The sequence below is a fragment of the Vulpes vulpes genome, chromosome 12, assembly GCF_048418805.1.
Source record: "Vulpes vulpes isolate BD-2025 chromosome 12, VulVul3, whole genome shotgun sequence".
Classification (NCBI taxonomy): Eukaryota; Metazoa; Chordata; class Mammalia; order Carnivora; family Canidae; genus Vulpes; species Vulpes vulpes.
The window spans coordinates 33,678,867-33,691,955 of NC_132791.1; the positions used below are offsets into that span (position 1 = coordinate 33,678,867).

The 13,089-nt window shown below is 47.3% G+C and overlaps 2 protein-coding genes across 2 annotated transcripts; both read right to left on the reverse strand.

The window, feature by feature from the left end:
* Window positions 1-1,933: 1,933 nt before the first annotated feature.
* LOC112911643 (interferon alpha-1/2-like) lies at window positions 1,934-2,532 on the reverse strand. The gene has a single exon (XM_072731985.1). The coding sequence runs from the start codon at window positions 2,495-2,497 to the stop codon at window positions 1,934-1,936; it is 564 nt and encodes a 187-aa protein (XP_072588086.1). The 5' UTR covers window positions 2,498-2,532.
* Window positions 2,533-11,707: 9,175 nt separating this feature from the next.
* Window positions 11,708-12,316, reverse strand: LOC112911648 (interferon alpha-1/2). The gene has a single exon (XM_025988301.2). The coding sequence runs from the start codon at window positions 12,269-12,271 to the stop codon at window positions 11,708-11,710; it is 564 nt and encodes a 187-aa protein (XP_025844086.2). The 5' UTR covers window positions 12,272-12,316.
* Between the last annotated feature and the right edge of the window lie 773 nt (window positions 12,317-13,089).

The window sequence follows — 13,089 nt, forward strand, 5'->3', positions numbered from 1 at the left end:
AGGGCAAGGGTTAGTTAGGGGTCTTTGTGTGCTAAGTTAGGGTAAGGGGGCAAGACGGCCTTATTGGGAGGTTGCTGGCCTGGGGTCGGCCCTTTTGAGGTCCCCAGTCTCGCCAGCCCAACAAAGATGCGATGTAGGCACCTTTGAAGTCCATGAGTTCAGTTAATATTCACAATATTCTGTTATAAGTGTTAAATCTGTGAGTAGTTCTGAATTATACAGAACTCGCTCTTGCTCTATGGATTTCTATGATTCATGTTGTATTTTTAGCTGACTTCATTTTTCTCCCTTGCTTTACTTTGAGAAAGAAAGAGAATGCTTAACCCAACTTCCCACTCTCATTATTGAAGAAAGTCTTCAGTCTTTCTGGCCATGAGAATTTTCTCATTTGGGGATCCACCAAAATTGTGATTCATAACATTAGGAACAATTACCAGCAAGTAACATAAAAGAATTCTTATATCAAACTCTCTAGGAAAAAGAACTATGGTATCATGCACTGTAGTAAACCAGGGTCACAATGATGAATTAAGTAACCTAAATAAAGGCAGTATTTTTAGTAGCATTATTTTGGGTGGTACAAGATAAAGTGATGAAGGATTGATGAGTTATCTATTTCTGCCTCGTGAATTCTTAAAGATGAACAGTTTGCTGATTTACAAGTTAGAAATGACCAAGACAGGATAACCATTGTATGTAGTTAAGTCTTGATTCTAAATAAATACAATATGGAACACATGGAGGTGATTTACCAGAACATCAGTTCCATGAATTCACTCAGAAAAGACATATGGCATAAAAGGGCAAAGTAAGCACAGAAATACTAACACCGTTACTCTCAGATCTACAGTATATTCTTCTGTACTTCAGAGGCACTAATTTCTGCTTATTCACCCACCAAATCTACTCTCAGGAAAGACAGCAGTGACTTCAACTTTTCTGACATAGTGGGCAGATTCAACCTACAACTTCCATGAATCCACTTTGTTCTTCTAAGCACATTTATTTCCTTAAATACATTCAGCACCATTCTCTCTTGTCAGTACACTGTGTGGCCATGATTCCACTGTCTCCTTTGTGGCTCTTCTCCAGCCTCCCTTTGATGGATGAAGATCCTCAGAACTACATTCATGTCTTCTTCTCACACTACACTGTCTCCCCCCATGGCTACCTCTGTTTCGGGTTTTCCCCTGCTAGATACAGACCTCAGCCATAGTGTTTCTTGCCTAATGCAAGCTCACCTCTCCCCTGACACTGGGCGTTTGTGCTTCCATGTGTACCAAGAGAGTCCACAGGTTTATGTATGTTTCCTGACATTCTCTGTTTTAGAATCAGTAAGAGAATTCACTTCTTTCACTTCTTCACTGTGAGACTAACTATGAGGAATGCTTTTAGTTTTCTATCCCTACAGCAATCAAAGATATAGACACCAGGAACTGTATTTATCATGTCCTATATTCTAAAGGAAATAGATAATTTGTCGTAGAGGAAGTCAGTCAACACTTCTGATGTTAACGTAACATGAGGGGTCCAAGCACTCCACCAGCCAGTTTTCAATCAGGTAGTAAAACTAAACTTTGTGATAGCCTTTCAAAACACTTCCTGTAATAAAAATTCAATAAAGAAAATGATAACTCATTAAATATAGAATATATTTTATTGTATTGCTGCCACATAAAGATGCATATATGATATGAGAAGATATAAATCTTATAAATAATTACATAAATATTTAAATATATAAACAGACAAGACCATGGTCATCTGTCTACTAGTATTGGTACAGTTGGCATGTCCTTAATATTTCTGAAAACACTTGACATATTCATTGTGTTCAAGTCACCGTTCCAGCAGAAATGAGTCTTTCAACAGCAGAACAGGGTAAGTGTGATATTATTTGTCAGAGGGAATCAATTCCATGTTGAACCCAGTCTCATTCCTTCCTCCTTATTCTTTCTTGCAGGATTGTGGATGAGAACAAGGATCTCCCAATTTCTGCTTGGACCATCTCCCAGGCACACGGACTGTGGTTCTTGTCTTGCAGGTAGAGGGAGATCCTCTGGAAGTAGGTCCTCAGGGTGGAGTCCTCAGGCATGAGGGGGGTCTCGGCCAGCCCCGCCTCCTGCAGGGGACAGGCCTCCAGGTCATCCAGCTGCTCCACGAGCCCCAAGCACAGTTCCTCCAGGAGAGTCATGTTCCAAGGAGCAGAGCACGTGTTCGTGCAGAAGAGTTGGAAGACCTTCTGGGTCATCCCGTGGACCACAGAGAGGGCCTGCGCCTCCTGGAGCCGCTGGCCATCAAACAGCTCCTTGGGGAAGGCAAAGTCATTGGTGTCGTGGTCACAAGAGCCGGCGGAGAGTCTCCTCATCTGTCCCAGGAGCGTCAGGACCCTCCAGTTGCGCAGGCTGTGGGTGTCGGGCAGGTCGCAAGCCAGACAGCACAGGGAGTGGCAGCTGAGCAGCACCAGGGCCAGCGAGAAGGAGCAGGGCAGGGCCATCGGGGATCCTGCAGGGGCTGTGGGCCTGGCTGCGCTGGGCAAGTGTGGGAACCGCGGCTCCAGCTTCTCTGAGCATCTTCCCTCGTGTGTGGGGCTTAAGTAGGCAACAGACGCTGTTTTCAAGTTCTGAACATTTCCCTCACTTTCTACTTCTCTTTTTGGTTTCCCTTATGCACTTTCTACTTGCTCTAGAGCACTGTTTCCACCTACATGTATGTGGTTCTCATGATTGCCCTTGCCTCCCAATTCTTCTAGATTGTTTTTTCATGCATCATCCAGAAAAGTTAGTAATCCGGATCGGTATGTATATAATACAGTGTATGTACTATGCTCCTATCTGAACTCTGTACAAACTGAACCACATGTCAGTTCACCCTTCTCATGTTACTGCAATGCAGGGTTAAGGATGTTTAACGCTGGTAAACATGAAGGCCAATTGTTAGGCTTCCGATGTGGAATGGGATGGCCATCGTTGAAGAGTGACCTATCGAATGCTGATAGGTACATGATTTGTGATACGGAAAGCACATATGCAGGTGAACCATGTCTACAAAGACAAGAGAATGAACGCAGAGTCTCTCAGACTTTCAAATGATTCCAAACTGTTGATAGGAATCGAAGAGTTGAATTACTTCCTTGACATGTGTTTCTCCAGTAAGGCCATTTCATGTTGCCTCGGTTGAGAAAGTCATTTCTTCACCTGGACTCCATACTCATCAAGATATTTTCAAAACTATTTTTTTCTGTTTTGCACTGTATATAATTACTGATGTGTTGAATGTATTTTGTAAAATCAAATAATAATATATAATCTATTTGTTCTGAAAAAAATATATATAATCAATTTGTTCTGAATTCCTGATGCCCACATCACCTCCAGGCTCAGACAGAAGCAACATCCACAAACAGACAATGGGAGGTCCAAAGTTTGTAAAGGCCACCCCTTCCACCATGCCTTTCTGATCCAGGAAAGGTGGAGAGAAATTCTTCATATCACTGGGCATATTATTCCTAGGTGTGTCACGCTCTTCTTGCAGATATATGGCTTATCTTCCACAAATTCCATGTCCATGCATATTGAGTGATAAAATAAAAAATGTTATCATAAAAAGTATAATTTTCTCTTTTTTAATTGAACTTCGATTTGCCAACATATAAAAGTATAATTTCCAAAAATGATATACAAGGTAGGGATAGTGACTTATTACAGTAACAGAGTCAGTTCTTTTTAGATAAGAGCAGTTTATTTGTTTTGGGGATTTGTTTGTTTGTTTTTTCTCCAGAGAAAAATCATCCAGCAGGGAGAAGCTGATGCAGAGAACACAAACAAGCAAGTTCTCCAGACTTGGTCGCTGTCTTAGTCCATCTCTGGCTGTCGGAGGCAATCTTCCAATGAAAATAATTGGACAGGCCACAGAATAATATGATCCAACTTTCTATTTCCTTTTTGCTACAACCACTATTCCAGCATTGTAACAGGGACGTTCCCTCATGTCCAAAATAGTAAGAAAAAAAGAAGAGAAAACGGCCTCTTCTAGGAGAGTTTCCAAAAAGTGAAGAAGTTTCACATAAGTCTTGGTTTCAGTTAGTAGCTTTATACTTGGAAGCAAAACTGTTAGTAAAACACACACACACACACACACACACACACACAAAGAACCAAAAGCTTTTAAGAGTTTTTTTATTCATGAGAGGCAGAGAGAGAGAGAGACAGAGACATAGGCAGAGGGAGAAGCAGCCTCCCTGTGGGGAGCTTGATGAAGACTGGATTCCAGGACCCCAGGATCAGAACCTAATCAAAGGCAGATGATCAAACACTGAGCCACCCAGGTATGCCCACAGAATCCATTTTAACTTCTTTTTTATTCTACACTCTCTTCCTTTGTCATCATTTCCATTCATGGGTTTAATGGGATGGAATGGCTTGTAAATAACTGACTCATATATCCATTTTCTAAGGAATAGTTGCACTTGGATGTCTACCATTAACTGTGGGAGGTATTTATTGCTTCTATTTTGATTCCCAACATGTCTGCTCCCAGCGTCTGCTGAGAGATTTCATTTTTCCCTTTTGTCATTATACTATTTAAAACAACTGGTATCAATCGAGTGAGATTATTGCTTGGAGCTTGGTTTTTCTACAAAGTTCAATGATACAAAGATTTGGATTTGTTATGTCCACCGCTCTTCTGACCACAACACATCTACTGGTTTAGAGAAAGTCTATTTTTTATTTATAATGTGAACAACATAAAAATGAATGCGTTGTAAAATCCATTTTTTCATCAGGGTATATAATTAGACTTGGTTCCGCTTTTCACTAAGAACCAAATAGAAGAATTGTCCTATAGAAACACTTAATGAGCAAAAGTAAAAACTGGAATAAATTTAAAGCTCATACTTCTGTCACCTAACCACGAAGTGCTTAGGGGGCTCAGCAAAGTAGGTCAGTCCTTGACAGAGTCTGAGGACCTCTGTGCTTTGCCTGCGGGCTTTCCTAGAGGGTCCTGAAAGAGGAGCAGGCGCCTCTGCAGTTCCTCTCCGATGGCCCCCCAGGCACAGCGGCCGTGTTGGTTGCCCTCCTGACAGAGATGGATGCTCTGGAATCCCTTCCCCACAACCAGTCCCCAACACACACAGGCCCAACCTTCTTCTTTCCTGGGCTCCCGGGGCTCCGGGCTGCGATCAAGGCTGGAGAGGAGGTGCTGGAGGCGGCCTTGCTCCCCCCAGCCTGGCTGCGCTCTGCGCCCAAGAGGCTGAGGATGCGCGGCAGCAGCTGCAGGTGCAAACGGGTGCTTCGGGTCCTCTGGATTCGGGGTGTTCTCTGGTCCCCAAGAAGCTCCGAAGCAGGTGCACCCCCGAGGCGCGCGTGCGGGCCCTTTGGCTGAGCGGTGGGCCTGAGGGTGTGCGCGCCTCGGGCGGGGCTCCCGCTCCCAGGCAGGGGTCCCGCGGGGGAGCCCCAGGGCGGCAGCAGCAGCCTCCTCCTGCCGCCCAGGGATGGGGCCCCGCAGGCCGGCGGTGGTTGTCCCTGCGGCCGCGGGGGCGCGGGGGCGTCTCCGGCCGCTGTGAGGGGCCCAGGCTGCGCGGGGCGGCCTGGGGGGGCGGCTCGGGGCCGCGGCCCGGGTCCCCGCAAACCCGTCCTGCCGCCCGGTCCGCGCCGAGCGGGCGGTCGGACGGCGCTTGGGGGGGACCCCGTACCCCGAGGGCGTCCTGCAGCCTGCGCTTGCGGGCTCGGCCTGGGTCCTGGCGCCCCTTCGGCGGAGAAAGTGCAGCCAGAGGACGGGCTGCAAGACGCGGTTTCCCCAAGGGATTTGAGCCTCGGGACGCGCGCGTGCGGGCGGGTTTGCAGCTTCAGGGTCAGTGTGCGCCCGCTGGCGGGGCCGCGACCGGCTCCGGAGGGCGGGGGGGGGGGGGGGGGGGGGTTGGGACGGGAGGGCGGGGCGACAGTCACAGGGAGACTTGAAGCCGGAGGCAACTGGAGGGGCCCTTGGGCATAATGCCCAGGGACCCACTGGAAGAAGGGGTGATGGGGCTTTGGGACAGTGAGGCGTTGGGAGGACAGGATGACAACCTTGGGACGTTGGGGAGATGACTGATGGGGTGACTGGTGGGAGTTGGGGTGACGGGAACACGGAGTAATGAGGCGCCCAGATAAGGGCACGATGGGACTATGAGAGATGAGATGAGGGGACGATGCGCCACCATGCCATGTGGCGAAGGGGGGATGGGAGGACAGGACGACAGGACTCCCCTGCAGCGCAGTGAGGGCGCGGTGGGCAGTGCCAGTCACCAGCCAGGCTGGTCCCCATGGTCGCTTGGAGGATGGGGAGCGCCCAGCAGGCGCCTTCCTGACTTCCAGGCAGATCTGCGGGGGCGGGGAGGGCTGCAGCAGGGCCACAGGAGGGCCACCTGCAGACCAGGACCCTGGACTGTTGGCCCACGGCCCAGTCACCTGCGCCCACTCCACAAATGTCAAGAACATGTTAACTCAAAAGATTAAACACAGAATAGCAAAACTCTTCCTTAGGAAAATATTCAAAACATACTATTGTAAGCAACTTTTTCAATGACATGGAAACGACACTATTTACCTCACAACAACCTTGAATAGAACATAACCTTTCTACCATGGATGGAAACCACCTCAGAGATCCATGCAAGATGACCTCCTTTCTTTTCAGGTGAGAGATCTGATTTGACATTTTCTTCAGTCTCTGAGACAATCTTATATACTTTTTTACTTAACTTGGTTAAATTGTCAGAACCATTTGAGAGGTTGAGAATCTATGCGCAGACAGGATGCGAAACACATTGCCTACCTCGCTGCTCTTTGGAACACTGTATTTTCCAAAAGAGGGAGAGAGAAACATAGAAAAGCTGAGGAATTTGGGTTTCTACACTCTCTGAATCCATTCCTTCTGAGAAAAACCTGTTTTTAACTCTGGAGATGAATCATCCAGCAGGGGCAGGCTGATGCAGAGAACACAAGCCAGGTGTCCAGGCCTGGTCACTACCTCAGTGTATTGCTGGCTGTAGGGGTCAGTCTTCTGCTGTAGAGCATGGGACAGCCCACCAAGTCCCATCCTCCTGCTTTGTCTTTGCTTGTTCCTACAGCCACTGTCCCCTGGTTGTAATGGGGACGTGCCCTCCTGTCCATAATGGTCCATCATCAGGAGCAAAAGAGGACAACAAGGCCTCTCGCAGGAGAGTTTCAAAAAAGTGGGGAACCTCCACAGACTGTGTGCTTCAGTGAGTGGCTTGCCCTGAGAAGTCACATGGCCACACAGGATCCACAAGGGAATCCATTTGGAGACCACTTCTCCTTCGGGACTCTGTTCCCATGGGACCGCTTCCATTGCTAGGCTTCAAGGGAACGGACCGGCTTGTACCTGGCAGACCCCAGTAGGCATTTTCTTAAGGATATTGGCACCGGGACATGCACCAGTCTAATAGGGAAGGTATTATCTAGTGCTGCTGATCGTATTTCCGGATATGCCTGCTTCCTTTTCTGCTTACAGAGTTCCTATGTTCCTTCCTCTTCTCCTTGTACCTTTTGCTATTACTGCCATTCCTTCACTCTGCTGGTTGTGTGCAGGTTTGTTTTTTCTCGAGAGAACTCAGAGATACAGGGTAGGAGATGGGATCGGTTGTGTGCGCCCTCATCCTGACAGGCACATACGCACTGGCATCGAGGAGGACTATGGGTTGACTTCTCGTGGAGAGTAACAGAATCATGAGGAGAAGAGTCGTACCACCCTATCTTTCATCAGATCTATTCCGACTCCATCCCTCTCGAAAAAAACCACAAATCCAAGAATGTTTGCAGAGAACGGTTTAATGTCCAAAAGAATAAAACACTGAATAAATAGAAAGCATCCCCAGTCCCCCTGAATCACAGAGTGAGGGTACACCTACTACTATACAAGGAGAACCCAGTTAAGGTATAAATAGAAATAAATAAAATAAATACATAAACAAATAATCGAATTCGTAGTAAATAGAGCGATGGGCAAGGTTATCTGAAAGTAAGCAGTGTTTGTCGACTTGACTTGATGGTGCTGCCCCATCCTGAACACCTTCGACACCCTGATTACCTTCCCGTCACCGGGACGGCAGACCTGAGCTTCTCTGAGGCAGCAGGACACGTGCAAGTGTGCTCCGATCAGTCAGGGAATGTCATTTCCGTGCGGACCCGGGCGGGTCTCATTACTTCTCCTGATTCTTTCTTGCAAGATTGTCAAGTAGAAGAAGGATCTCCCAATTTCTGCTCGGACCATCTCCCAGGCACACGGGCTGTGGTTCTTGTCTTGCAGGTAGAGGGAGATCCTTTGGAAGTAGGTCCTCAGGGTGGAGTCCTCATGCATGAGGGGGGTCTCGGCCAGCCCCGCCTCCTGCAGGGGACAGGCCTCCAGGTCATCCAGCTGCTCCGAGAGCCCCGAGCACAGTTCCTCCAGGAGAGTCATGTTCCAAGGAGTAGAGGACGTGTTCGTGCAGAAGAGGTGGAAGACTTTCTGGGTCATCCCGTGGACCACAGAGAGGGCCTGCGCCTCCTGGAGCCGCTGGACATCAAACACCTCCTTGGGGAAGGCAAAGTCATTGGTGTAATTGACACAAGAGCCGGCGGAGAGTCTCCTCATCTGTCCCAGGAGCGTCAAGACCCTCCAGTTGCGCAGGCTGTGGGTGTCGGGCAGGTCGCAAGCCAGACAGCACAGGGAGTGGCAGCTGAGCAGCACCAAGGCCAGCGAGAAGGAGCAGGGCAGGGCCATCGGGGATCCTGCAGGGGCTGTGGGCCTGGCTGTGCTGGGCAAGTGTGGGAACCGCGGCTCCAGCTTCTCTGAGCATCTTCCCTCGTGTGTGGGGCTTAAGTAGGCAACAGACGCGTTTTCCATTTCTGAACATCTCCCTCACTTTCTACTTCTCTTTTTGCTCTCCTTTATGATGCACTTTCCACTGGCTCTAGAGCACTGTTTCCCAACTACGTGGGCATGGTTGTCTGATTGCCCTTGCCTCCGGAGTCTTCTCGATTGGCTTTCCACGCATCATCCAGAAAAGTTCGGAACCCGGATGTGCTGTCTCTAGAGTCCAGTGTATGTCCCATGCTCCTATGTGAACTTTGTACATACACAACCCCGTGTCGGTTCACCCTTCTCATGTGAAGGCGATGCAGGGTTAAGGATGTCTAACGCTGGTAAACATGAAGGCCAATTGTTAGGCTTCCGACGGGGAATGGAATGGCCAACGTTGAAGAGTGACCTATCGAGTACTGATAGGTACATGATTTCTGATACGGAAAGCACATATGCAGGTGAACCATGTCTACAAAGACAAGAGAATGAACGCAGAGTCTCTCACAATTTAGAACGATGCCAAAGTGCTGATAGGAATCCAAGAGTTGAATTGCTTCCTTGACATGTGTTCCCACAGTGTACAGTTACTGATGTGTTGATTCTCTTTCGTAACGTCAAACAATCATGTAGAATCTCTTTGTTCTGAAATGCTGAAAGCCCACATCACCTCCAGGCTCACACAGAAGCCACATCCACAAAGCGCCAAAGGCAGCTCCCAAGTCAGCCAGGGCCACCTCTCCCAGGGACTTTGAGATCCAGGAACGGATGGAGACAAACTCCTCTGCTCACAGGGGCCTATCATTCCTAGGTGTGTCGCCCTCCTCTGCACACATTTCAGGGCTCTTCCACTAATTCAACGGCCATGCTTCTTGTGTGGTACTCAAGAAAGCCCAAGGAGAGACAACAAACAGGACGGAAGAAGCTTTGGCTGGGGCCCTCCCAGGCTGAGCTTTGGAGAGCCTCCAGACCACTGGACTACCTAAGACTAGTTCACAGAGCTCAGAACCTTGGAAGCCTTGCACAGGGATTCCCTCTGGTGGCTGAAGGTTCATTTTCAGGGACACTATGCAGATACAGACCACGGATGTTGGAAAAGTCTATCTCGTATTTATTGTTCTGTGCAGCTCACTACTCGTAAAAGATATCTTGATTTTTAGATAACAAGAGAGAGATAGACAGAGAGAGACAGAGAGAGAGTGAAAGCAATATATAGAGCAGCATGAGCAGGGGAGGAGAGGGAGCAGCAGACTCCCAACTGAGAAGGAGCCCGATGACAGGCTCCATCCAAGGACCCTGGGATTGGCGATCCAGCCAAAGACAGATGCCTCACGGAATGAGCCACCCAGGTGCCCCAGGGACAAGGAATCCTCTGCAGAATCTTTGCTAGTGGGGAGCCTGATGTGGGGTTCCATCCAACCACCCTGAGATGAGGATCTCAGCTGAAACCAAGATCTGGCTGCTTACCCGACCTTGCCAACCACATTACCTACCCACTGCTCTTTGGAATACTGTATTTTCCAAAATACACTGAGAGAGAAAGAGAGAGAGAGAGACATAGAAAATAAGGGAATTGCCTTATTACAGTATGTGAATCCGTTCTTTCTGAGAAAACCCTGTTTTTTCCTCTGGAGATGAATCATCCAGCAGAGGCGGCCTGATGCAGAGAGCACAAGCCAGGTGTCTAGACCTGGTCACTATCTCAGTCCATTGCTGGCTGTAGGAGGCAGTCTTCTGTTTACATTATTGGACAGACCACAGAGTACAATCCTCCCACTTTCTCTTTCCTTGTTGCTATAGCTAATGTCCCATGGTTTTAATGGGGAGGTGCCCTCCTATCCAAAATGATCTGTCATCAATAGCAAAAGAATTCAAGAAGGCCTCTTGGAGGAGAGTTTCCAAAAAGCGTGGAAGCTTCACAGACTCTGGGCTTCAGTGAGTGGCTTGCCCTTAGAAGTCACATGGCCACTCAGGATCCACAAGGGAATCCATTTGGAGACCACTTCTCCTTCAGGACTCTGTTCTCATGGGACCGCTTCCATTGCTAGGCTTGAAGGGAGTGGTCGGCTTGTAATGGCAGACTGCAATATGCATTTTTTTTTTAAGGATATTTGCACTGGGACATACACCAGTCTTTTAGGGAAGGTATCCAGTGCTGTTCATTTTATATCCCCATATGTCTGCTTCTTTTGCTATTACTGCCATTACTGCACTGTGATGGTTGTTTGGAGGTTTTTTTTTTTTTTTTTTTTTTTTTTTTTTTTTTCTCGACAGAACTCAAAGATACAAGGTAGGAGTTGGGATTCATTGTGTGTGCCTCCATCCTGCCAGGCACATACGCACTGGTCTCAAGGAAGAGTATGCTTAGACTTTTCATGAGAGTAACAGAATTTTGAGGAAAAGGGCCATACGATCTATTCTTTCATCAGATTCTATTCTGACTCCATCCCTCTAGAAAGAAACAACATATACAAGAATGTTTGCATAGAATGGTTTAAGGAACTAAAGAATATAAAAGTGAATAAATAGAAATCATTCCCACTCCGGCTGAATCACAGAGTGACGGGATGCCTACTAGTATACAAAGAGAACCCAGTAAATCTATGAATAGTAATAAATAAATAAATAAATAAATAAATAAATAAATAAATATATAGTAAAGTAGAGAGATGGGCAAGGTTATCTGAAAGTAAACGGTGTTTGTCGACTTCACTTGATGGTGCTGCCCCGACTGAACACGTTGGACGCCCCGATTGCCTTCGTGTCACCGTGACGGCTGGCGTGAGCTTCTCTGAGGCGGCAGGACACGTGCAAGTGTGCTCCTATCAGTCAGGGAATGTCATTTCCCAGCGGACCCGGGCGGGTCTCATTTCCTCCTCCTGATTCTTTCTTGCAAGATTGTCGAGGAGAAGAAGGATCTCCCGATTTCTGCTCGGACCATCTCCCAGGCACACGGGCTGTGGTTCTTGTCTTGCAGGTAGAGGGAGATCCTCTGGAAGTAGGTCCTCAGGGTGGAGTCCTCATGTATGAGGGGGGTCTCGGCCAGCCCCGCCTCCTGCAGGGGACAGGCCTCCAGGTCATCCAGCTGCTCCGAGAGCCCCGAGCACAGTTCCTCCAGGAGAGTCATGTTCCAAGGAGCAGAGGACGTGTCCGGGCAGAAGAGGTGGAAGACCTTCTGGGTCATCACGTGGACCACAGAGAGGGCCTGCGCCTCCTGGAGCCGCTGGCCATCAAACAGCTCCTTGGGGAAGGCAAAGTCATTGGTGTCGTGGTCACAGGAGCCGGCGGAGAGTCTCCTCATCTGTCCCAGGAGCGTCAGGACCCTCCAGTTGCGCAGGCCGTGGGCGTCGGGCAGGTCGCAAGCCAGACAGCACAGGGAGTGGCAGCTGAGCAGCACCAGGGCCAGCGAGAAGGAGCAGGGCAGGGCCATCGGGGATCCTGCAGGGGCTGTGGGCCTGGCTGCGCTGGGCAGGTGTGGGAACCGCGGCTCCAGCTTCTCTGAGCATCTTCACTTGGGCCAACTCTTAAATGTAACACATTACTTTCCTTTTTCTGAAAGTTCCTCTTCCTTCCTAATTTGTTTTTGTTTTTAAATTTGCATTTTCCAAATGGCTTTAGAGGAGTGTTCCTGAACTGTTTTATTTCATTATTGCATTCCCTACCCCTGACCCCAGAGTGATTTTAGGTATTTTTTTTTCAAATCCCTCATAAAAGTTTAATGACAGAAGTATACTCTATACCTATTTGTGTCTTCTCTTTGTCTGTACTTTATATAATGAGATCGTGCCAAACTGTACTTTTTCCAATCCCAGATTAACACTGACAAAAATTTTAAGCTAAATGTACATTTCAACGTTTTTAACATTTTATTTCACTTTTAAGTCTAGTTTTCGGTTTAAATTTAATATACTTATATAAATAAGATTGTATTTAAATTATACTTATTCAAAGTTATGCAAATATACAATAATAATATATCTGGTATAATATACTTAAAAACACTATTTGTACTCAAAATAAGTGAAAATTTAGAGTATTTTTCTGACATGTATTTTGAAGTCTTCACTTTACTTTTGCTTTGTATCAGAAAGTAATTTTTAATTTCACTTCTTGATAGATATTCATCCACATATTCTCGGCATTTATTTCTTTTAGCATTTATTTCTTTTCTTTTCATAATTATTCATGTGTTGAATAACTTTAGTAGAATTAAATGATCAAATATAAAATACCTGCATTTAATTCTGA

What these genes read in the sequence shown, in the direction of transcription:
- LOC112911643 (XM_072731985.1), bottom strand. Translation starts at nt 2,497, where the DNA reads ATGGCCCTGCCCTGCTCCTTCTCGCTGGCCCTGGTGCTGCTCAGCTGC.
- LOC112911648 (XM_025988301.2), bottom strand. Translation starts at nt 12,271, where the DNA reads ATGGCCCTGCCCTGCTCCTTCTCGCTGGCCCTGGTGCTGCTCAGCTGC.